Below are 24,525 nucleotides of genomic sequence, written 5' to 3' on the forward strand. Positions count from 1 at the left end.
TGTTTTTCTCTGCTGCAAATGCCAGATTTGCACACAGCCTTCTTAATAAAATAAACACAACTACTTGGAATAATGGCACATGCTAATCTAAGTGTTTATGCGGGCAGGTGTTTCCTTTTGTTTTTCCTTGTTTTAAAGGAGTGATTGACAGCACCTAGCGAGACAGCGGAGCCTAGCTTTGCTTCTAGTCTTACTGCTAATGCTCACATGTCAGACTAGGGGAGTGTATCCCAATGGCAAGATGTGAGTAACAGTTAAGTGTCTGTCATCTCCCCGGGCGGGGAAAACACGTACACTTGTCGAGAGCAAGTCTGAAAGCCACAGTGACTCTTGTCTGGTTTTTGTTCTCTTGACATAGGTTTTCTTGATACTAACCTTAAAGCTCACTTGTCCTGTTTCCATAGAAATGCTTGTTTGTGCAGCAGCCCCAGCCGCCTCTTGTCTTCTTGCGCATGCCTGCCGAAAGGGAGGAATGGTCAGCTGTGTTGTGAGATAAAAGAAATGGACTTAATACAGTAAAAAAAGATTTGAAAACAGCATTGAAAAGTAAACTAGTTCTGCATTCAGTAGAATGGAGATAAAGGCAAATTTTCTGATCTTTAAAAAAACATTGAAGAGGAGCTAGAAATTAGTCTGTCATTGAAATGAGCTTCTGAGTACAGAGAGGAAATCAGATAAAAATGTCAGGACTTTTAACACTGAAAGTAGAAATGATCAAGAGCCACTTCTCTGATACAATATTTGGTGTAAAGAAACTCAAGGAAGTGCCTTTCCACATAGCACTTAAAATGCATTCAGATATAGCAAGGCCATTAGGAAAATTAAAGAAAGCAAAATACTTCAGGGCAAACCAAAAAAGGTGTGTGCTTAACTGAGCTACAGATGAGTGTGTGCATTTATGCTTCATTATTTTTAAGAAAAGTGTGTTCTTTGACTGTATTCTTCTTCCCCAACCCTTCACGTGTTTGTGTTTTGGTAGCCTTTAAGGAATAGAAGCAGCTGTGTATGGTTGTACAGTGCCTAGTGGAGTCCTGACTCGGTATCTGGCTATTGCAATGTATGTACTAAATAACCTGACTTATCTAGATTCTATCCAGATATTATGTATAATGCCTGATAATACACGTAAAGAACCATTTCAGTAAGGATAAAAGGATGTTTGAGTGCTAGGAGCTTCAAGTGATGCAGCTTTAATCAATAGTGTATGTACTTAATTGTTCAGAGAGAACTTCCATCAAACTCCCAGTCTTTTTTTCCTTATTCAGTCTGTCTTCTCCCATACCACACCACTTGTTCAGAGCAGTTCTGCCTCCCCCATAACTGGCACTATACTTCCTCTTTTCACCAGTGTTTTGTGTGCCAATCTCATCATATTTGCTCTATGCAAAGTGCCAGATGTGCTGGCAGGCCAGTAGGAATTATTTTTATATACGGTAAGGAATAGGTTAGCTTTTGTGCCCTCAGGTAGCTGCAGTGAGACAGTAGAGTCATGGTTAACTTTAGTCATGCAAGTACCCTTTCTGTTGAAGCTTTTAAAGCCGGAGGAAAATGCAAGAGATAATTTAATGTGGGGCTTGTGTTCATAGGTCAGAATAACAAGATAGTGTCTTTTTTCCAGGCTGTTAGCAATAAAAGAACAGTTGCATGTGGTAAAAACAGTATGTTCTGGACTCTCTGCCAGTAAAAAAAAAAAAAAAAAAAAAAAAGAGAGAGAGAAGATTATTTTGCAAATTGGAAAAAATCTTTGGTTCATATAGGTTGATAGCATTTGTGAAACAAGACTGCAGGTGAAAGGTGTTCAGTAAGTAGTAATAACTCTTATAAATCTAATAGTAATTCTGTGAACTGGTAAGGAAGTAAAATTTCGATAGGATGTAGAATCATTTACGCAGGCTTCCTAGAATGTCTTTGAAAAACTTACACATTTATCCAGAGACGTTTTTGCTTTGCCAGCCCTGCCCAAATTTTTATAAAACAGTCAATTTATCTTCAGGAACAGACTGTTGTTTTCCCTGATAATGTTAACCAGACTTGTGGTGAAGCCAGACACAGTGGCATTCAAAACAAGTCATAATTAATCTGAACCACCTTCTTTTTCAGATGGCACCTGGTACTGTGAGCAGAAAACAGCTAGTGTGCCCTATTACATAGTTCAGGATAAAAAGTAAGGTACAAATGAAATATATATATATGAAAATCGTGAGCGTATAAAAATATATTCAGAACAGAGCATTAAGTTCTGATTTCAACACAAAAAAGTTTGAGGGACTAGCTGCTACATACATCCGCAATAAATATTTTTCCTTACAAATTATTACAGTTGATAATCTGATGTTTATAATGATATATCAGTCTTGCATAATCTAATGTTTGCTTCATACTGTCATTATTCATTGCAATAAACTTGCATCTGACATGTGGTATGACTCAACCCAAAGGTCATGTTAGAAAAGTGTTTTTTAGTGTTTGAGTTGTTTTTATGTTATATTTTATTGCATACTTTTGGCTTGTAGTCTAGTAAAATGCAGGCTGCTTAACCTATGCCAGTACTTGGAAATAAAGATGCTGCTTGCTCAGGGGTCCTGTTCAATGTGAAAAGGATATGCTCATCTGTCTGAACTCTGTCACCCTATTTTGTGACTAGAAGGGTTATGGAAGCCAGGAATTGGTGACTTTGTATATACCGTGAAACTCTAAAGGCATTTAATGAAAGATAAATCATGTAATTGAATGACTTGTTCACATTTTTACCATTCTGAAGGTGTGTGAAACAACGAGATACTGTAAAGCTCTAGTATGGAAGGACTGAGTGACTCTTAAGTCAGGAAGCTTTGTTTTACTCCACAAAGTTGAGCAAACATAGAAATCAAATCCAAATGGTCTGTGTCAGTGAACATTGAAATAGTACTGGAATGTTGTTCTACGCAGTCAAGATTTGTACTGGAAATTTTGTTTTTATCTGGAATGAGAGTCTCATCCTAGGTCCTGTGTTGCATCCTCCACTTCAGTAGGGATTGGTCATCCTTATGAGCTCTGTTCTATTTTCTGGTTAGTCTTGAATCCACTAACTTTTGGCATTGTCTGCAAAGATTAATTTCGATGAAGGCTTAGTATTCCTCTTAAAATGAATAGTTTTTTCCCAGCAAACTGAGAGGCTGGGACAGAAATCAAAAAACTTCTTTCTCTATAAAATGTGTATGTGTATACACAAGAGAAGTTAGGTATAGTTCTCCTGCTAATGACCTTATACTTGAATAGAAGGGAAGATGGACTTGGCAGATGATTAGCTATTGATTCATTCTCTTTATGCTGGGCCTGCTCTGTGGTAAACTGTGTGTTTAGGAAATAATGTAGACTACTGGCCACTGAATTTGAAGGAAGATCAAAATTTTGGTTGGGATCTCTAGCATCATTTCAAACGATTGTCATTGCTTGAAATACTCTTTTAAAGTGATTAAATAAGTTACTGCTCACTATTGATTAATATTTCTTAAATTTATAATCTTGCTTAGATGCATTTTAATCTGATGCTTTTGGGGAAAAATGTGGTTTAAAGCTGTTAGCTTCTTGACATTAGCTGTACTTCAAGAATATTATGGGATTGCAGTAATCTTCATTTTTAGGGGATGACTAACTTGATGAATGAGAACACTGTGACTATAGTGTGCTCTTTCAGCTGTTGGCCTCTAGTATGAGATACTTTAAAAAGATATCTGAGAGCAAGTTAGACATCTGGACTAATCGCACCAGTTCCTTGTGTAGGCCAGAACATTAATGGCAATAACTTTTGGTCACCATTGGTGTGGATTTGAGAATAACTTTTTATCTGTAGCAAATCTTGTGAGCCTATTAGTCATGCTAAATTTTAAAAAAGTTTATGGAGACTACAAAGAAAACTGGAAGAGCTGATGATAACTTAAGAAACATTGACTGTAACTTGAACCTAACTGTTTCATTCTGTGCCAAAATTAGAATTTCCACAATCTCTGTTTTTAGAGGATTACCCCAATGGGACATGGCTTGGAGATGAAAATAATCCTGAGATGCGGGTCCGTTGCCCCATCACCCCTGCTGACATGCTGCACATCAGCACGAACTGCCGCACAGCCGAGAAGATGGCACTGACATTGCTTGATTATCTCTTCCATCGGGAAATTCAGGCCATCTCCAACCTTTCGGGCCAGGGGAAACATGGGAAGAAGCAACTTGATCCTCTCATGATTTACGGAATTCGCTGTGAGTATAATACTGAAACTTTTGAATTTATACTGTGTAGATAAGGCAGAAGCTGTCTCCTACTTGCAGTTAAACTACGTTTTGTAAGAAGGGGGTATGTATTATTGTTGCCAGACACATGTTTTGTTAGCTTTTGTTTATGAAGGAATCCTAATAGGCTGGTTTAATTTAGTTTGTTGTGGGTGTTCACCAGAAATTCCTCAATCTTGAAATCTGAATTCAGATTTCTTTGCAACTACCAGCTGTGAGCGCACCAAGTGTAGTTAATATCAGAAAATACTACTTTCTCAGATAACGGAACAACTAATAAAACAAATTACACAAATTTAAATATTGTTCAAGTGTTCAAAACAGTATGGTCTTGAATCTAATTTTTTACTTCCCATTTATGTGTATTATTTCAAAAGATTTGCTGACACCGAGATGGAAAAAATTTGCAATCTTGACTAAAGGAGAGATTAAGTATCATAAAGTCTGTGGATTCATAACAGGAATGCATATGATGCTGATGTACTTCTGGCTGCTCCAGTGTGCATGAGTCTTTTGGTTATTAAAGCTATTATGCAGTAATGAACAGATATTACTTATATTGAAGATGCAATTTTTGTCAATTTAAAAGGAATCAAATGTGCTTTGCATATAGAATATAGTCACTCATTTTAAGTGAAAAGAAGAATCTGGACATATGCATCCTGTTCGTATAGAGCAAGGACATACAGAATATAGTAGGCATAGCCACTAGTTTTGAGTGAAGAAGAATCTGGACATATGCATCTTGCTCCGATATGGTGACTTCTAGTAGAAGATTACTCGGTGAATACATTGAGGACAGCCAAGTCTGTTCCACGTGCTATGGTGTAAATATTTTCCAGTAAAGGAGGTAGGTGGAGGCCTCTCAAATAGGCAAGCATCTGACACAAGTGTTACAGCTCTTGTGTGATACCTTTGCTATGCATGTAAACAGGAAACACATTTAAATGTTAGTGTGGAATTAAGAGAGAGTCTAAAAATGATCAACTTTACTAATTGAACTAGATTTTAATATACCAGTAGATCTCACTGTTAAAAGATTCTTTATAATCACATCTTAATGTAGGTCACCAATGGATTAGTAGAGTGGGAATAATTTGTTAGACTAGAGTGTTTTGTATGCAATTGTTAGACTAGAGTGTTTTGTATGCAATTGCAAATTTGAAATGCCAATTAAAGCTTAAGAACGTAGCCAGAGAGAGCTTATTTTGAATGGTGTTTGAAGAATTTGATGTTTTGTTTTTATGCTTCTGTTAGGGCAATGTGTTTGATAGTTACATGGGAGAAAATGTGAGGAATATTTGATGATGAAACTGCTGTGCTTTCTTTACACTGAACTGAGCTGAGGAAATACAGTCCTATTGACCTGCCTTTGTTTCTAGTAATTTGCTGGCTGTCTCGGGGAAATTGATAGGCAAAACTAACCCATTCAGTTTGCTGCATTAGGCCAATTTTTGTCTCGTTACGTACCTGAAATGAAGACTTCAGGCTTCTACTGCAAATATATTAAATATCTATTTTCAAGGGAGATTATGATTCAAAGTAATTTTAATCTCCAAAACCTTCTTATCTATTGATCTCATCAATGTAAATGACCTTGTTCCATTATGTTTTTAAAACTTAGATTTTTGTTCACAGTAGTTTCTGGAAACATGAAGAAATGAATCTTGCTCCAATGTTAAAGCAAGCCCTTTTCCCCATCGCTTAAATCTGTGAGCTCAAATCAAACGAGTGAGTTTATAACTATTTATGTAGAAAGAGCAGGTTTTTGAAAATGTGAGCATGGGGGAAGGAATGTGCTCATGTGACTGAATGCTCAAGCTAGGGATTATGTCATTTATATGAGGCTTTCTGACCATGAAGAAATTGGATTATAGAAGTGATCCCTGTAGTTGGAAAAGGTCTGCAATGGCAGAAATATTACAGCAGTAGATCATAAGCAGCAGCATTCTGAATGATGGGCACAAAAACCACTGTCTGTGTCTTTGATGTCATAAGCGTGGTTTGGAAGGTTTGGGATCCAGGTATTCGAAACGTATCTTTATTTCTTCTTCACGTTGACTAGTGTTTTGCTTTCTTTTGGGAACCAGTCCATGACAAACTAGGGATTGTGTATGCCTTCTGGAAAAAACACACCCCGCATGAATCTGACCAGAGTTTACTTTTTTGGGTACCTAAATGTTAATGGTTATTGAGAATTGCTGTCAGCAATGACAAGGAATCCTGTGGCAACAAGTGAGGAAAATGCATGTAAACTTGACGAAGCAGCAAATTGTAGTTCAGTAGCCTGTTTATGAATTTGCTGTGAGTGAGCATATGGATGACTCATAACTTTCGAGGATGACATTCTGGCCATGTTCACTTCAGTGGCAGAACTCCTGTTGAGTTCAGCTGTGCCACGATTTCATCCCTAATATTTGTCAGAGAGGTACTGGGAAGAGCCTTGCCGTGCCATATCCACTTTGCTTTACCAGTCCACAGACCATCTGTTTTTTACTGGTGAAGTGTTGTTCCATAAAAACTACCAAAAACTGAGTGCAGTGCCAGCATGGGAACTAAATTAGGTGGTTGTCCTAACAATGTGGTTTGCTTCTGCTCTGAGCAGTAATACTTTGATGCATTATTGTAAACTTAAATGAAAAATCTGTCACCAGCCTCGCATTTGCCAATCATAGTTAGAAAAGCTCAAGCCAATATAAAGGATTTTATTTTTGCTTTTGTTTCAAGTTTCTTAAAGTTTGTCAGTGGAAAGATATTCCTTCCTTTTTCTAGAAGAAACGGAAAACACCAACCAAATCTGTATTCAATAGAAAAAATATTTTGTATAATATGCAGAAACTATAGAACATGAAGAGATGTATGTTTATTAAAAATTCTTGATACTCTGCATAAGGTTTACCGCAAGAGAGATGGAAGTTTATCTTTGGAAGTATAAATTTTCACTTGTGGTATAAATTTGCTTGTGGCGTGGCAGTGGTATTGAAGAGAGTTTTTGGGCAAGAAATCAAAATGACTTAAACACACTATATGTCATTAAGTAGCTCATTACTTCAGCCCTACTAAAAATGTAGGCATTTTCTGGTGAAATACGATATAAGAACATTGGCAGTTGCAATTTTCTTTGTGTAATAGAAAATACAGGTCTCTCTTGAGTTTTTACAGCAATCTCCACAAATGAGTTTGAAAAACCAGATTTCCAAATTCGGAATTTTGCATTTATAAGAAACTTTATAAAACAAAGGATGATTTTGCATGTTGTCTTAGAAAAAAATTGAGAGGGGATTTCTGAAGTTCATAAAAGAAAAGCTATCAATAGTTTTTATTCTTTAAAATAATCTTAAGTAATTAAATGAAACCAAAATAACATTAGTTATTTCCTGTGTGTATAACTTTTTAGTGTGTCATTTCTGTGAAAGCCTCTTGCATCTGCACATGTGTTTTTGCAGACTCTCACCAATCATTTTTTAACATATTTGTCAGTTTTGGCCAATTATGACAAGAAGATAGAAGATCCGTACCTACAAATTAAATGCAGAACAAGTGTTTGGGTGAAGGAAGGAGATACAATTCACTAATTGCTTTAAAGGGAACCTGTGCCCTTAGTTCAGTTGTATTATTGGACACCAGAAATCCTCTTGGCTCCATACAGTCATGTGTTGCTCAGGGAACTATTTATGCATATTGAAATAACTCTCACATTAGGGACATATTTGTTTTGTTTTGTTTTGTTTTTAAACAACAATCAAAACAACCAAAAAAACCCAGTACCCACAGAAGGGAGGGTACTGTGGTGAAAGATGTATGAGTAGTGTTGTAGTCAGCTTAGCACTATTCTGTTGAATTTTCCCATCTGCTTTCAAGACTACTTCGTATAGTGGATTTTTGCTGATTTCCATTCATGAGTTAACGTTTATTTCATCCAGAATACAACCCTGTCATTTAAATAACATAAGAAAAAAGTGTTATCTGAAAATACCTTACGATAAAGTCTGATTTTTAACTATATGGTAAATGATGTATATTCTGTTTCAAATGGCACATAACTTTACTTTTTAAAATGCAGTTAAAAGAATAGAAAGAAATTGGTAATCAAAGCTTGGTGTTTCTATTGTGTCTTAATATTGCTTCCAGTAAAGATGGGACGACCTTTCTATTGTACTAGTTGAAAGAGATGTTCATACACTTCGATAGAAGAATGAAGCATAGCTATGTCCTCTTCAGAGGCCTGTTCAAATAGAATTAAGCACTATACTGCTTTACAAAATTCTTTGACACAATACTGCTTGAGAAGCAGACCACCCACGTTTGTCTAATAGGAAACACATTTGACTCCTGCTTGATTGTGTAATATATGTCAGTTAGATCAGTGTATGTGTATATATATATTTATGCACATAACCCAAACATAGTGCAGGTTGGGCCAGTTTAAGCAACTTGTAACTTGTGTCATGTAAAATCTGCGGATTGCAGTAAGTCACTACTGTTTCAGCTTCTCATTTGCTTTTAATGAAGATTTTGATCTTAATAGCAATGCAGGATAAACAAAAAATATACCACACTTCTGTTCTGTCTTTCTTAAGCATTATCATGCCTTTAAATACTGGAGGAAGGGTAGTAAGTTGCTTCTCATAGACAAACTGTTTCTCACCAGTGGATCTGTTTTATGAGATACTGCAGACTGTTGCTATTATATAGAATGTTTTATATAAATAAACATTACAGTTACTGAAAGTGTACACTATAAATACAGAATGTACGTAGTATTTTCTGTTTTTTCATTTTCCCACTTCCAAAAAGCCTTTTTTATTGCTGTATTTTTAAAAACTATACCCATTTTTCCTTTTATCTCCTTTTTTTCCTTCCTAATCTTTGTATACTTTTTTTTTCCTACTCTCTCTCTGTCTTCCTTTCATTTCCTGTTTATAATTCTGGGCTTCGTGCATCTCATTTCTGAATATCATACTAATCACTATCTGTCAGAGTGTATAGTATATACGCAACGGTTTAAAACAGTGTTACACCTAGGTGCAACAGAGATCGCTACAAGTCTTGGTTATCAGCAATTGTAGACATGCATTTAGAGCTTGGATTCCATCAGGAGACTGTTGGAGAACTTCAAGAAAAATTCAAACTTTTTCAAATTGGTATTTTGTCCTATCTCTTTAATATTTCATCAGCATTAGAAATTGATGAATTTCTGTAACTTGAATTGTTGCGACTACATTGCTAATTGTCATTTCAATCCATCCCCCCTGACAGACCAGCTAACTCAAGAATCAGTCATGCCCTGGATACTCTGGAGGTTTGGGGGGAAGAGGAACGGGTTAGTGGCAGTGCTCAAGCTAGTAATTTGTTGAGGATCTCTGATGTTTTCTGTTTACCCCATGCCTCTGTTTCTTCATTATATAGGGCATTAACTAATCTTCCAAGCTATAGTAGTCTGAAAAGAAGTTGTGTGGTTTGTATCTGCATGGATGAGCTAATCTTGTGGTCCCTGGAAATACTTTTTGCCAACATTTTCTTCTCTTAGTAATAAATACCATGGACTGTAGCTCTTTGGAAATAAAAATTCACTTCAGCCTGTTCCTTTGAGGACTGCAGTGTTATCAGATGTTATCCTCCATTTCTCCTCAACGGCCAGGTCATGGCTTAGAGGTAGGACAAACTTCATTTTACAGTTTTAAGGACTGGGCAGAAGCAGACAAGAATTTGCCCAATTCTGCAGCATCATGCCTGTGGCAGACGGGGGAGTTGAAGCAGGTTCTCCTGAGCTGTGCGCTATTCAGAACTTCTACTCTGAATCTTACCAAGTGGACCATCTCCATCTGACAATTTCAGAAAAGCTGCATTGCAGTTCATTCTGAAGTCCGTAAGAGTGGTGACTGTTGTTAAGGGCAGAACTTGGGAAGAGAGGAGGGAGAGTTTGCAGAGGTGTTGAACTGTCTCGTACTCAAGAGAGTGAGAAGCAAAGTCTGAGAGTTAGCACATCTTTAAATGGAAGTGAAAGAAAGCATTTCTGTTGTGCTTTTCTTATATCCAAAATGCATTAATTTTTTTTGTACAGCACCCTTGGGAAAGGCCTTGTGATGCAGCAGTGCTGCTTTTTTCAAACATGTTGTCTTCCTCAGAGCTGCAAAAGTCTGGCTTCAGTTCCAAATAGCTGCTTCTTTGTGAATCAATTAAATGCTGCCACATGGAGGGAAGTGATAACCTCTTTTGAGGCTAGGCAAGAAGATAATATGAGAACCCATTGAGTTTATCTCAGCGCCGCAGTTCTCATAAATGGCATCAATGCTGGCACTTGCTTACTGACTTTATGTAAGCACTGTAATTTAATGCTGGCTGTTGTTTTCTTCTTTCCTGGGCACTTATGTTTATTTCAATTACTTTCCTGGCCAGTTACTGTTTAATAAACTGAAATAAAGGCAGCAATTTTGAGAAATAAAATAAATTGTTGGCAGTGTGTTTTTTCTCTCCTTCTCACACTTCTCCTGTTCTTGCATTATACAAGCGATGAATTTGATTTTCCATTCCTGAATGTAAGCAGCTGCTTAGCCCACCAGTCGCAACTGTGATTGCATGTAACTTGATTGTGCATGATGGCTGTCAAGCACTTGTGAGTTCATAGGCTCTGTAGAAAGAAGAAAACTAATGCATTAGGTCACTTGGACCATCTCTTTCCAGCCGATGCATAGTTGTTCCATCCTGTCAATACTTTTCCGCTTTGGCCAGACTTACTTAAAGTACGTGCTGAAGTGCGCTGGTCCTCACTTCTTGAGAGGCAGCTAAAAACATTCAGATAAGTCTGTGAGCATAAAAGCAGTTTTCTCAGTGACTTTAAATGTTGCTTCAGGAGTGTATAACGAAAAAAGGGGCAAGTTGTGTAATTTGTAAGAAAGATGTGCTCATTGGAAAAGTTACTGCTCCAGATATGATAACTTATTTGAACGAACTTTTTTCTAATGAAAATCAAGGGAGTCTTGCGTGGATTTCAGAAGTCATTACATATTCATGTATTAACAAGGCCCAAACCCTGATGTCAGCAAGAAGTATTGGACCATTTATAATCAATGTGTTGATGTCCAAGGATCGTCTTTATCCGTACTAAAGATCCATCTGAGCTATGAAGTTAGAAGTGAAACAGAGGACTCTTTGTATCACTGTTGTACTAATCACTGTTTTCTTTGGGCTGATTCCTCCATATGTGGAACTTCTCCAGTGTTATGACTGTCTGCAGGGTAGTTACTACAGTGTGCAGCGATGGTGTTCCTTTAGGGCCTAATTCAGAAGGGTGCGGAGCGTGCTTTACTCTCGCCATCTGTAGAGGAGGCTGGTGGTTACCCAGTATCACTCAGGCTCAGTTCCTGCATAAACAAAACATCCTAATGAACTTTCAATGGACACCAGAGAAGAAATATTTTCTTTACTATCAAAGGCCTATAAATGACAAAATTGAACTTTTACAGTGTGGTTTTAGAAGACATGAAGAGTCTAAGAAAGTATTTGATCCCTGACATTTTGAGAGGAAAAGCAGCTCAGCCACCAAACACAGACTGATCAGCGCAAAAATAATGTACATTCATCTGGAAAACGCATTGCTGCATGCGAGGAGAGCTGTGATTTCATAAAAATCTCGTAAACGGAATTCCAGAAAGTTGCATAGCTTTTCCTTTCCTGGCTTTGAACTTTCTTTTCTCCATTTCACAAGGGTTAAAAAGTGAAGTGAGGAGATGCCTCAAGCTGACTGCAAGTAAAATGTAAATAAATTCCCGCAGCGTTCAGGTTTCTGTCGTGCCAGTCCTTTCCAAACCCACAAGCTCCTTCGGAAGGGGAGAAATTTTCGTTGTTGATTCATAAGTGAGTTTTTCTTGGCGGCACGTGTGGTGGCGTTTGCCATCCAGATGGGCTCCCGAGGCACTGTGGTGAGGGCTTATGTAACGGGACGTCTCGGGAAGGGGGTGGTTAAAGCAACAACCCTCCTTTTTCCATCTGTTCTGCTGCTGGTTCTGTCCGATCGCATTGTGCTGCTGTGTAAAAGACAAACAGCTGTTTAATCAACTTCTCTGTAAGATTGTAGCTATCAAAAATGACCTGATGTGTGGTTATTGGCAGCGGCTCCTTAAAATCAGAAGCATTTATTTCGATCAAGAGTTATTGCTTCAATTTAGGTGATTCCATTTGTTTTGAGCATCAGACTTTGATTTCAAACAGTAAGTTGATCCTTTGGCCATAAACACATCATATACTTAGGTATGTTCCATTCCAAAACAGAATGACGTCTGATAAACCTTGTGGGATTGTTTCTCCCAGTGAGTAAAAGAAATAGCAAGAGTCTTTGCTTGCTGACTGTCATCATAAATGAATGCTCTGACATTTTGAATGTGCTAAACTAAAAGGTAAATTTAACTCAAGACTTAAAAGCGTGGTATCCCATAAGTGCATTTTTATTATGCAAAAGAAGGTAATAGTTAGCATGAGTGCATTAGGTATTTTATTTGGAAGGAGATTGTTAGTGGCCGAGTAAGTCAAACAAGCGTTGGAGTCTTTAGGTCCTAATCTTCATGAAAAGCCATTTCGGATGAAAATGCTTGTGTAGTCTGTATGGAACGCTGCCACTGCAATTTTTAGCTGTACAGCTATAGCTATATGAAGTATGCAATTTTGCTTTCATACCGAGACCCAAATGTTGCATGAATATATATATTTTGGGAGGAAATGAGACATAGATCTTTTTTCAAGGTATCTTGTTTTATTTGCTGTATCTTTTTGGATTTTTGCAACATGTTTTTAGAGCAAGCAATGCGTTTCTTTTAAAAATGGGGAAACAAATAAGAGCAAATGTATGTCATTTGTCCAGTATCATCGTAGTGGAGTACCTCTCATGTAACTTGTGAACTGAGGCAAGTCTGTAGTAGATGACACGAAGACTTTCCTATTTTCAGATTATAAAACTTCTAATTTGGTCTAGAATTATTTTCTTGTGGGGTTGATTGATTTATTTAATGAGTTAGACACTTCATGTTTTTGATAATTATACTCTGGTTATTAAACAGTTACATTTATGCAGCTGTTGATATTCTGTCACCATCAGAGAAAAGTGATCCAAAGGTCCCTACGGGAATGCCTTACGGCCACTACTGTAACATGCCGCGTGGAACTCACTTCAATCAAAGTGTGCAACCAGGAACATCAAAAATACTCTATTCCTGTAGTGATTAATTCGCTCACTTCCATTTCACAGCCTATCTCTGGTTCTGCAGTTCTGCTAACCTTTTGTAGCACTTGGCACGTGCTGCAAGGGAGTCAGAGTTTGAGCAACATAAAATGCTGTCATTTCTTGCCGGAATGGTAAATTTGATGCTCCACTAGATGGCATTATTTGCATGCTTAGGGCTGTCTCTTGAGGAGTCAAAATCAAACAGGTTCTGCTCTTGATAAAATAGATAAAAATAGACTAGCTGGTTTTCCAGAAAGGTGGTAACGGTGTCTTGAGTGCAGGATCTCATCTGTTTTGGAAGAGGATACATTGGTGGAACTGAGAGATTCTAGATGCTAATTAGTTTTATTTTTGTTTTTGAAACTTCTGGTAGGGTCCTGTAGACGCACATTTTAATTGGTAGAACAAGGACATTTAAAATAATTTTTCATTTCATGTTTCTTCTGGTTCTGTGATTTGCTAAAAATGAAATATTCAGGCAAATATTCTAAATGAATATTAATAAATATTAATGAAATATTATGAAAAATTAACTTTTAATAAAATAAAATTAGATGTTAAATATGCTGATAATTCAAAGCTAGTTATTATTTCTTTTGAGGAACAGTACATTGCCAGAATGAAATCTGAGTCGGATCTGCACATACGCATCAAGAAGGTGCTTAGTTTTCTCATGTAACATTTGGTTTCAAAATGGTTTAAATCTCTTAAATTACAAGACGTTCTATCTGTGTTTCACAGAGAGCAAGAACAGAGAAAGAGAAATGTCATGCGTTTTGGGTTGTACTGCTTTCTCATAACTTTTTTTTAAAAAAACCAAACAACCAATAAACAAACAAACAAAAAACTATCTGGATGTTGGAGACCACATATTTTACCCGAAGCAGAAAGACTTCTAGCAATCACTTGTAAAAGGTGAATGTTCTCTTGCAGTAGGCCTTTGATCTGGTATCCTTGAGACAAATGCAAAAAATAAATGTGGTTACAGCCATCTGCATCCACCAAATCATCGGGTTGCAGCTTCAGATTGACAGAGAAAGTTGTAATGATTGAAGCAGTGAATAATTCATTTTCACTTTAATCTGTTATTAAGACACAAGCCTGTATGTGCAAACACTTTTTACGCTGTTTGGAAGATCTTTAAAACAAGTTCATTTCTGCAATGTTTCCTCAACGTAATAGAATAATCTGACATTATTGAGGAAAACTTTCTTGCCTGTTCTTCCAAATGGTTTAGTGTTCTATTTGCATAGAATTGTAATCAGCAGATTGTCTAAACAGTGTGATTAGCGTTTTATAAATAGTTGCTGACTGTAGTTTAACACTTCTTCTGGCTTTCTTTGATGCTGGTACATCAAAATGCACCCTTTTGATCCCAGAAAGTATTCTTACCAGACAGATAGTTAATTTGAACTTGGCTTTGTTTTAGGAGCTGAGATGAGAAAACATTGTTTTAAATTGTTGGTTTTCTTGAAATAGCTAAAACATGCTGCTTTCATATATATTAGAAAGAAAATTTTCATTCGAAAAGGGAAGCAATGAGTGATAGGATGTTACCTCAACCCATCCTGTTCTTGAACTTGGGGAATTTTATAGTAGTCATAGTTTGGGGCAGATGGTGTCTTGGTAATTGTAAGACCTGTGTTACTGGGATTTTGGGGAATAGGAATGGGACGCTGATAGGCTGATGTCCGTTCAGTCTGCACAAATTTGTCCACAGTCTCACTTCTATTCCAGTTATCTTGTAAAAGGTATGAAAATACAATGTTTAGAGTTTGGTTCCTTAATGTGCTGATGTGTGTATTTATCTAACACCTACATCATGACGGCATCTGGAGGCCAGGAGAATTATGCAATATGAGCAATACACTCCTGGAAAAAGCATTTTTTGGTGTCCCTAAAGTTAGTCCTCATTCCCTAAATTGTCTAATCACATGCTCACACTTAAGACGACTGACTTCACTGATGTTTTTCACATCTGGAGCGTTTCCTCGAATGTGCCTGGCTTTTTCAATTGTGTTCTTAGTGGTATTTATGAATATCCTTCTGACATTTGATTTTCCTACTGTGGGTAAACAATTTCTAGGTATTTGTTGTAAAGCAGTTGTAAAATCAGTAATTATGTGTTTTGTCATAAAGTTAGCTAAGAGAAGACTCCTCGTGATCTCTAGTATAGAATTCCTGTTGTCCAAGTGGAAAGGGATTTGATTAACATGGAATTTTGAGGTTTATATATTATCATAACTTAGTTGAAGAGTACAATAAAATAATCCATTTTCTATGGAATCTTATTTGCAGAAATCCTCTTTAACCATATCTTCTGTACCTAGGAGAACAGGGCATTTCTTTTCTGTAAAAGCTGACAATTGAAAATTTCCTGAAAAAGTTCAGATTTTGTGAGCATTTTATAGTGTTTGATTTTAATATTTGTTTAAAATATTCTGGTTACTGACACAGCTTTAGTAAATCCTTCTTTAGGTATGTGTAGTAGAATAGGATTTCAGTTGTATTTGGGGCTGTTCCTAAGTACCCCCTGAATATAGTTTGCACTATAAAGTGTGCACACTCTAGTCTCTAGTAGTCTATAAATTTATAGCTGTGTGAATGTAATAGTTAAAAAAAGGAACTGTAGAAATAAAACGGAAAAGAGAGCAATTGCTTGGTAGCTGAATTTTCCTTCTCTCCTCCCTCTCTCCATGTTTTTAACAACTCCCCCCATCTCTTTTTGGATGTTGTTTAGCCTGTGGATGAGAACAATGTTTCGGAAAGCGATTATCCGGTGACATGACTGACGTTCACAAGCATGTGACGCTGGAGAAGCTGCCAAGGTTCTGCCATCCCACCAACTGTAACGGGGCGAGTTTTCCTTGAATGAGGACGATGTTGCCCTCCCCTCCTGCATCCCTTTGCCCAACCCTAAACACTTCTGAGTTTTGGAGAGGGAAACTGCCTCCCAGCTGTGGAGATCATACCCCCCCACCTCCCCAGCTGTCAAACGAGTAAACAATTACTCCCCTTAAAATTGTTTCAATATGGTCAATGCATGACCATAATTACGTTTGAAGAATTGAAGCCTGAAGGCGCAAGAAGTAACTTCAGAGGTGCTTAATTTTTTCCTCCACTGTTCCAATATTTAGTACAGCAGATTTTGTTGTCATACACTATTCATTTAATAAAAAGAACTCCAAATGTATGACCCTTATGTGAAAAAATGCATTTTGTTAGCCAAACCCCCAAATAATCGCCCCTCTTCCTGATTCTGTGCAGGCAGAATCTGAAGCCCTTGTTTTTCATAATATGCATCATATTCTTGTCAATTAAAAAAAGATTCTGTTCGTCAGTTTAATAATTTGAATTTTGTATATGACATGCTGTTTCTTTTTCTCTGGACTTTAAAAATTATGTTGAATTTGGAAATGGAAGGAACAGTTAACCAAATCTGTTTGGATTACACATTTAATGTAAATATGTCTTTATTTTATACATGTGTCTGTTAGATTCTCTGGGGTTAATGCTTTCCCTAATCTTTCAAAATGTAACAATAACAGAGGGAAAGTCTGTGCCATCTCAGTGTAAACAGCAGCAAAGGGAACTCTGCCAAGTCCATGAAAATAATGATTTACCTTTTAATTTTCTGAAGAAATCTGGTATTCGTGGAGAATGGGAAGCAGCACAACCTAGCAATATCCCAATGCAAGCTATTGACATGAAGTTTGTTTTTTAGGAGGCTGATTTTGAATGCGGTGTCAAGATGGAATAGTTCATGTCTGGTTTTGATATTGCAAATGTCTTCTCTTCCTCCTCAATTTGTTCTTAATTAAATTTCTTTACAATTTAATATTTTTATGTGGATTGTTTCGTCTGCTGACTGGCTTCTGACCTTTAAGAAAGTAGATTACTTTCTCAGGAACATTGTTTTTGTGGTTTTGTTTTTTTTTTTCATCAGCCCTGTTTTCAAAAAAATCAACCCTTTCTCCCCCTATTATGTAAAGTAGATGCCCCAAAAGTTTGGGAGTATATAATCATTTCAGACATCATTGCTGATGATCTTTGTGTTTGTACCAGACCATTTTCACTGCATTTCCAAGCTTTTTTTCTTGGAACCACAGAAAGATTTATTTTGCGGTGCACAAGAAGCTTTCTAGAACTTGTTGTGTCAGTCTTCTTTTTAGTTTTATAGGAACTTTGGCAAAAATATGCTGTGTTTCTAATCTAGGATGTGGAAGGCAAAACTTAGTATGATGCACCTGTTGGCTCTTAAAGCTGACTTTAATTTTCCTGATGCACGCACGCCTTCCTCCCTAGGCTTTTGCTTGATAAGATTTGAACGTTGGTTCCTGCTGGCAAACAAAAGTGTTTTCCTCTTTGTGCATTTCAGAATAACCCGTCTCTGTCAATTCTTTGTGCAGATCTTTTTGTCTCCCAAGCTGCTGCTAGTATGTATCTGGTCTATAGAAATCACTCAAGCTCTTCCAATTTGTTAAATAACTGAACTATTTTAAGTCTCTGGTGTGTTTTCATAGAAAGCTTTGTTTAGGAAGTGACGTTCCCAAAGAAAGCAAACTTCAGACCCTTAATGTTTAAAAACAAGCACATCCTTTGTTTTGAATGTTACCAGCAACCATCCATTGTCCTAAATAAAAAGATCGCTAAAAACACAGTCAGCCATCCTTAGATGATCTAAATCCTTTACTTCACTCTTCTTGTATAAGTGCATCTGTCTTCCAAAATACTGTTGTGTTTTTGCCAAAGCGCTGAATTATATTGCTGAATGTATTTTTTTTATATGTTTTTTCGCAGGGTTGTTATGTGGCTCATAGATACTGTGCTGCTTACAAATTACAATGCTTCATGCTGCTTTTGACTAGCAAATGTCCCGAAAAAGTCAAATCCCTTCTCACTGAAGTATTTCTGTCTTTTCTAATATGGACTTCCCTGAGTTAAATGTCTCATTTGCAGTATCTTGCTTTCGTGCTGCCTTTCTAACTTCTTTTGGTATTTGACATACTCAGAATGAGACAGCTGAAAGCTCTCCTGCGTGTGATCATTTATGGATAGAGAACAGAAAGTCAGCACGCTTCATTTTTCTAATATTGTTTGCACATGTTTTTGGGATGTATCTCTCTACTACAGGTAGAGAGGTAACATATTTCTAATGTTATGGAGAACTTTTTATCTGCTTAAAAAATACTCCACTGTCGTTAGCATTAGATTTTTCTTCAGTCATCGGCAGACTGTTATGAAATGTGGTTGCTAAAGACCTGTTCGTAGAATAACATTTTAGATTGTAATACCAACTGGATAAATTTATACATCTGAAATTCATTTAACCTTTATATCAACTATCTTTGTACTTAAGGGCTAATTTTTCATGCCTAATTTGCACATGCAGTTACTGTGACTGAGTACGCAGTTATGGTAAAAATCTGTGCAAACACCAGGCGTTTTCGTCTATACTGGTTTTACACATTCGACCACTGTAACAGCTAAGTAGGAATTTCGTGAATAAGGGAAAAGAAATAAGCATGCCTGGCCTTGAAAAATCTGTGCCTGATGTCTTAGATATTTCTAGCCTAAATCTTCTTCTCTGACTCTACCCTGTTTAGCTTGTTACTCATTTTCCATGCTTTCCTCTCTAGTCATGTTCTCTCCATGAAGGTAGTGGTCTCTCTATCCAGTATTTCATGGACATTCCTTATCACATTGATTAAATGATAGCTTTTGTGATCAGTAAGTAGAAGATCTTTTCCTGTCTTCCCTCAATAGAGCAATTGCTGGGACATTTTATGTCACAGCGCTGGCCCTCATTATCTTTCTCAAGCTCTTGTCCTGCACGGCTTGGGTCTCCTGGTATAAACAGCTCCCTGCACCTGAGACTATCTTGTCCCAAATAATTTATATTGCTTTTGATTTCTCTCTGCATTAAGTGACATCCTGGAATATCCCATGGATTACACTGTAATAGTTAAAATTCCTAGCTAGACTTTTCCATAGCTTTTCTATGCAAGTTTTCTCTGACCTACAGTTGATTCAGTCACTTCTCTAAACAGGGCAGCATACAACGTGAAAGTCATTAAAATGCATTTATGAATAAAATATGGGTATTTTTTCAAAATAACCACAGAGCATATGACTATGTTTTAGGTAGGACTACGCAAGTACTTTTGTACATACTGACAGCCGAAGTCGCATAAAGAGTTAAAGCACAGCTATTTTTATTGGACATTACTGCAAACATTTATAAACCCGTTTCTCTGTGTAGTGCATATTAGTAATAGATTACACTAAGAAATGTGGTCTTAGTGTTTACAATACAGAATGTGCTTTCCTTTTGCTGACACCTATGGAAAGGAAACTGTTGCACAGCAGCAGATGATAATTTCAGTTGATTTTCCTCCTTTCCTACTCCCACCCCCTTTTTGGAGACATAATGTAGGGGTTGTAAAGCAATCTCTAAGTAACGTGCTTGCTGTCACTTGTCAGTGGAAAATCTTGGGGGCTTTAAAGCGCTTTTGAATTAGCTTTTTGATGGCAGTGTTTTCCTCCTGTATGTTCTCTACTTTATTTCAAATTACTTTTTGAACAGATCTATAAAAAAGTTATTTAGAGCATCGGAAAACAAATGTGTTTAAAAAATGATGATGACTTAAGAGATACAGTACTCCACTTGACTTAGGTCAGTAACCTGCACATTTCAGTTTCTGAGGACTGTGGGCTTGTTTGTAATATACAGGAAAAGTACAAAGCTCTTAGTTTGTGCAAACCTGGAATTTTGTGGCTGTAGGCTTCAAATAATTTGTCTTACAGGAGCAGACCATATCCTGTTTGTAGAACTATACAAGAGCTTAAGCAAGTACTTCACGGGATCAGGATCCTATCTGAGAGTAAGATAGAAAACCCAGTAGGTTAAAAAGATTATTTTACTTTGCAGGGTATGGAAAGCAACTGATACCAAAAGGAAAATAAGAATCTTAAAGAGATCCTTCAAGCATAGTCATGTTGAGTAAAAGCATATATTACAGCTTTGGATTGTTTTTTAACTGCAGTATTGCACATCTAAATCTGGAAAGTTTAAGAGTACTGAAGTTTTAGAGAATGTTGAATGTTTAGATAGTTCTGTTTTAATTCACGGGTTTTGAACCTTTGGGTTTACTTTTTCAAGCGTTTTTTTCTGCAGCCATGAGGATTATAAATTTCTCTTAAATACAGTCAAATGCTCTCAACTGTTGATGCTTTAAGCAAAATATAAACCACTCTGAAGCTTACAATGAAATGGTAAAAGTATGTAGCAATATGAGGAGGCCCTTGAAACAGCTGACAATGCACAACACGTTTCCTTCCCAGTTTTAAAGCCATTTGTCCAGATGTTGAGAGAAGTATTTCTTGTCATACCTGAAATAGTCTTTTTGCTCCCTCTGTTTCTTGCATAACTAGGCTTCCCCTTCGGGTGCAGAGGTTGCACATGATAATGAACCTGGTTTCAGTTGGCAGCAGGACTCAATCTGCATGAGCTGTGTTTCAAAATACTCAGTTCAACTCACGAGTCAACGTGTTTATATAACAGTTTGGCAACTTAGCACCAAATGCTGGAAAGTGCATAATGTGGCTCTTTAAATGACTTAATGCTAGTAGTAACATTTTCAGAAGATTCTGATTTTGTATTGCATTTATATTGGATTCTGATGAATTTTGAACTGAGCTTTAAAAGAGGGGTTTTTTTGATAGGGAGTTTTATATGGCTTCCTACTTATCAGACTTATACATGTTGTAGGGCACTATCAGTGAGAAATAAAGCTTTATCCAGTTTTGGCTTCGGAGTGCTAGATCCTTCTGTTGGTCAGCGTTGCACAGCTTGAATGGAATAGTGCAGTTTCCATGGATAGAAGTATAGATTAGAAAATTTCATAGACTGCTGATATTTTTAAATACATAACTGTGCATATGTATGATTACTTAATTTTGTGAGTAGTTTTTGAAATCACGTCACTGTATAGCTTTGGCGTTTTTCATAATGTCATTGTATTCCTTTAGGCAGCATCAAGCATGAGGCAGTTCTAAAATTTTCAGAGTTGCTTTGTTCACCTCGTGTGTGTGACAGTGTATGTCATCTATGCGTTTTCCTGAAAATATGGATTTATGCTGATTTTCACCCCTTTGTGTTTCTCTCTAATTACAGGTCACCTATTTTACAAATTTGGAATCACAGAATCTGACTGGTATCGAATCAAGCAAAGCATAGACTCCAAATGCCGAACAGCTTGGAGGCGGAAACAGCGCGGGCAGAGTCTTGCCGTGAAAAGCTTTTCAAGGCGAACACCTTCATCATCGTCTTACAGTGGTTCAGGTAAAAAACCAAATGAACGCCCCAAAACCCACAAAAACCAAAGAAACCCCAACAGAAATGGAAACTTACAGCAATAATGCCATTTGTTTTTCAATATACCTGAAAATTATTTTGATCTTAAGTTATATTTACAACAGGTGCATGTAGTACCCACAGATGTGAATATTTTTGTGTAACAAAGGTAAATGGAGAAACCCACGTTTCTCATAATTGAATTTTTGGAGTGGATTTTATATTATTGCATTTTTTTTTGGAAGTACCATTTATCATTGGCAAAGAGGCCCCTCTGTGACAGCGTATGTATGTCTACAGTGCTCCTCAAGGAGTGTATCCGTCTACTAAGTGAAGCCAACCATTCGTAGTTAAATCATCACGGGCCTTCAGTGCAAGCCAACCACCTCCTTGTACATTCGGAGTCCTTCACAGCCTCATGGGGCTTGTACCAAAGGAGATCCCTGGTAGGATGAGCTTCTAAACCTGTTTTATCTACAAATTGCAGTCACGCTTCTGGTTGCAGAGCATTAATGATCCTAGAAGGGAAGTGAGGTGTGTGTGTTTGTTCACAAAGAGACGAGGGAGAAGGGAGTCTGTCTCTAAAACAGTAGTAGAATACAGATTTGCCAGAAATGAAAGTGTAGTATATTCCAGTGTGTGAGAGAGATTGGCTTTGTTGATTTGTACGTTACCTGAATGCCTGGCTTCACTGAGATGTTTGAGAATGTCCATCCACATGTGTTAACTGAAAAAATTCAGCACGTGCAGCTTCGTGCTATCATACGGGTTTCTTTACCGTGTTCAGTTTTTTGAGTAGAAGGTCAAAATGTTTCTGCAACTGATGTTCGTAGGAGGAGTCAAGTGAATAAATCTTTCTCAGTGTGTTCACACTATTTAGTAGGACGTGCTAAATTTTGTTCCTGAAGTATTTTCCTCTGAAGAAATTAAATATGTTGTAGGTGATTCTATATTTCCAGATAGGTATGTAGGCATGAATAATAATAACAAATGAAAAATACTGACCTAAGAAGTGTTCTCATAGGACTTTTCTGGCTCATGCTTTTAATATAAAGCAGTGTTATGGGACATTTGTACATCATATATTAAAAACTGTTTTGGAAGTGAGCCCACAGAAAAGGAAGTAAGTTTATTTGCCTGCATAAAATTTTTGGTTGCATGTTAACACTAACCACTGTATCTCATGCAAAGAATGCCAAAATCTGCTTTCAATGGAAAATTTTATGTGCTGGAACTGGGAATCATATCCAAAATTCTCAAATTAAAACAACTAATCAACGTAATGATAACCATAAGCCATATATGTTGATGGGATTTTTATTTTCAGACTCTTAGCAATCAGTATTTTTGAATAAAAGTGCAGTTCTAAGTGGATATTATGGGCCTGTGCTCATTAGACCGTACTCCTTGACTGTTGTTGAGATGTATTATTAAAAAATATTAATCCTTAATCTCCTGGTTTGGAGATTTGCGGAGTCCGGTGTAGAGATGTAAAACACGCACTCAGGCTCAGTAATTCTTGTCTTCAGAAGGCCATAAGATAATAAGTTTTGGTGGGTTTTTTTTGTTGTGGTGAAGCTGAAAACTCAGTTTTTTTCCCTCAATTCCACTAACCTGATTTGTGAGTAAATTGTTCCATGGGTACAAAGACACCTGAATGAACTCCTGGGATTTTAGCAACATGCTATCTGAGCAGGTGGGAGTAGTGTGGTACGGACACACACGAGCTGGTTCTGCAAGAGCCATATTTTGGGTTGCGTGCCCCGGCTAGCTCATTTGGCTGGAGTTGAGCTGGCTGCCTTTGGTACATAAAGCTCCAGGATTTTCCCAGGAGTTTTGATGCCACGTGGGTCTCCCACTGTACAGGCTATCTCATCTCCCAAGTCCCCTAGATAGCAAAGAGGTGACTGCGTGTCCTTATAAAGATGTCTTTAGTCCTGAAGATGATGAAGGTCAGCTGAGGCATCTTGGCATGTCGTTGGCAGGATTGTATAGACTGTGCAGCCAAAAGTAGAGTACTGGCAATAACATTAACAGCTGCCTTTGGTAATGGTATGTGAAAATGTTCCTGTGGATTCAGAGTCTTTTGTTAATTTTCTTTAAAATATTGCTCTTACTCAGAATGTCATTGGCATCATTTTCTGGGAGGCTGTAAAGGTGTTAGATGAATTCACCACTACATTCGCACCCACTGTGAAAAAGTTCTTAGAAAAACAGACCACTTTTCAGAATCGGGTGGACCTTTGAAAAACTAATTTGTGTTCCAAAATCAGGTGGGAGTGGTGTTTCACCTAAGGAAAGAAGAGGAGGTATGAGGAAAAACAGGAGAGCGGGTTGAGAGGCCGAAGGAGTATATAGGGGAAAAAAAAAAAAGAAAAGATGCAAGGAAAAAATGTAGATTCACACATGTTTAAAAATGTAACTTTTGCATGGCAGGGGTGTAATTCCGCCGCTCTGTTCAGGTAACTTCATGAACCGCTCAGACTTTGCCTTTCTGGTTTGACATCCCTGGAACCCCTCAATGGAATTACAGCATCATAATTCACAGGCATCTGTTCCTTATTATATGCACTGTATAGTGGATATAGCAGAATTCCTGCTGCCAGCTAGCAGGAAAGAGAAGTAATATTTCACAGCTCTGAAGTAAAGGAGGTCTGTATTTCACAGTTATGACAACATAGCTGTC

At 37.3% G+C, this 24,525-nt stretch overlaps 1 protein-coding gene across 11 annotated transcripts in view; it reads left to right on the plus strand.

The window, feature by feature from the left end:
* The window catches only part of BANP (BTG3 associated nuclear protein), a 157,502-nt gene that overhangs the window by 47,029 nt on the left and 85,948 nt on the right, over positions 1 to 24,525 (plus strand). For 10 of the 11 annotated variants that reach the window (XR_012675439.1, XR_012675436.1, XR_012675437.1 and 7 more), the window contains 2 exons: positions 3,997 to 4,236; positions 21,660 to 21,827. Coding sequence is in view for 7 of the 11 variants with exons in the window: in XM_075161571.1 (XP_075017672.1) it covers positions 3,997 to 4,236; positions 21,660 to 21,827 (408 nt within the window). In the remaining 4 variants the exon portion in view is untranslated. The remainder of the gene's footprint in view (positions 1 to 3,996; positions 4,237 to 21,659; positions 21,828 to 24,525) is intronic. The other variant, XM_075161575.1, reaches the window with a different exon arrangement.

Source organism: Calonectris borealis, chromosome 12 (genome assembly GCF_964195595.1).
Source record: "Calonectris borealis chromosome 12, bCalBor7.hap1.2, whole genome shotgun sequence".
NCBI classification, from domain to species: domain Eukaryota; kingdom Metazoa; phylum Chordata; class Aves; order Procellariiformes; family Procellariidae; genus Calonectris; species Calonectris borealis.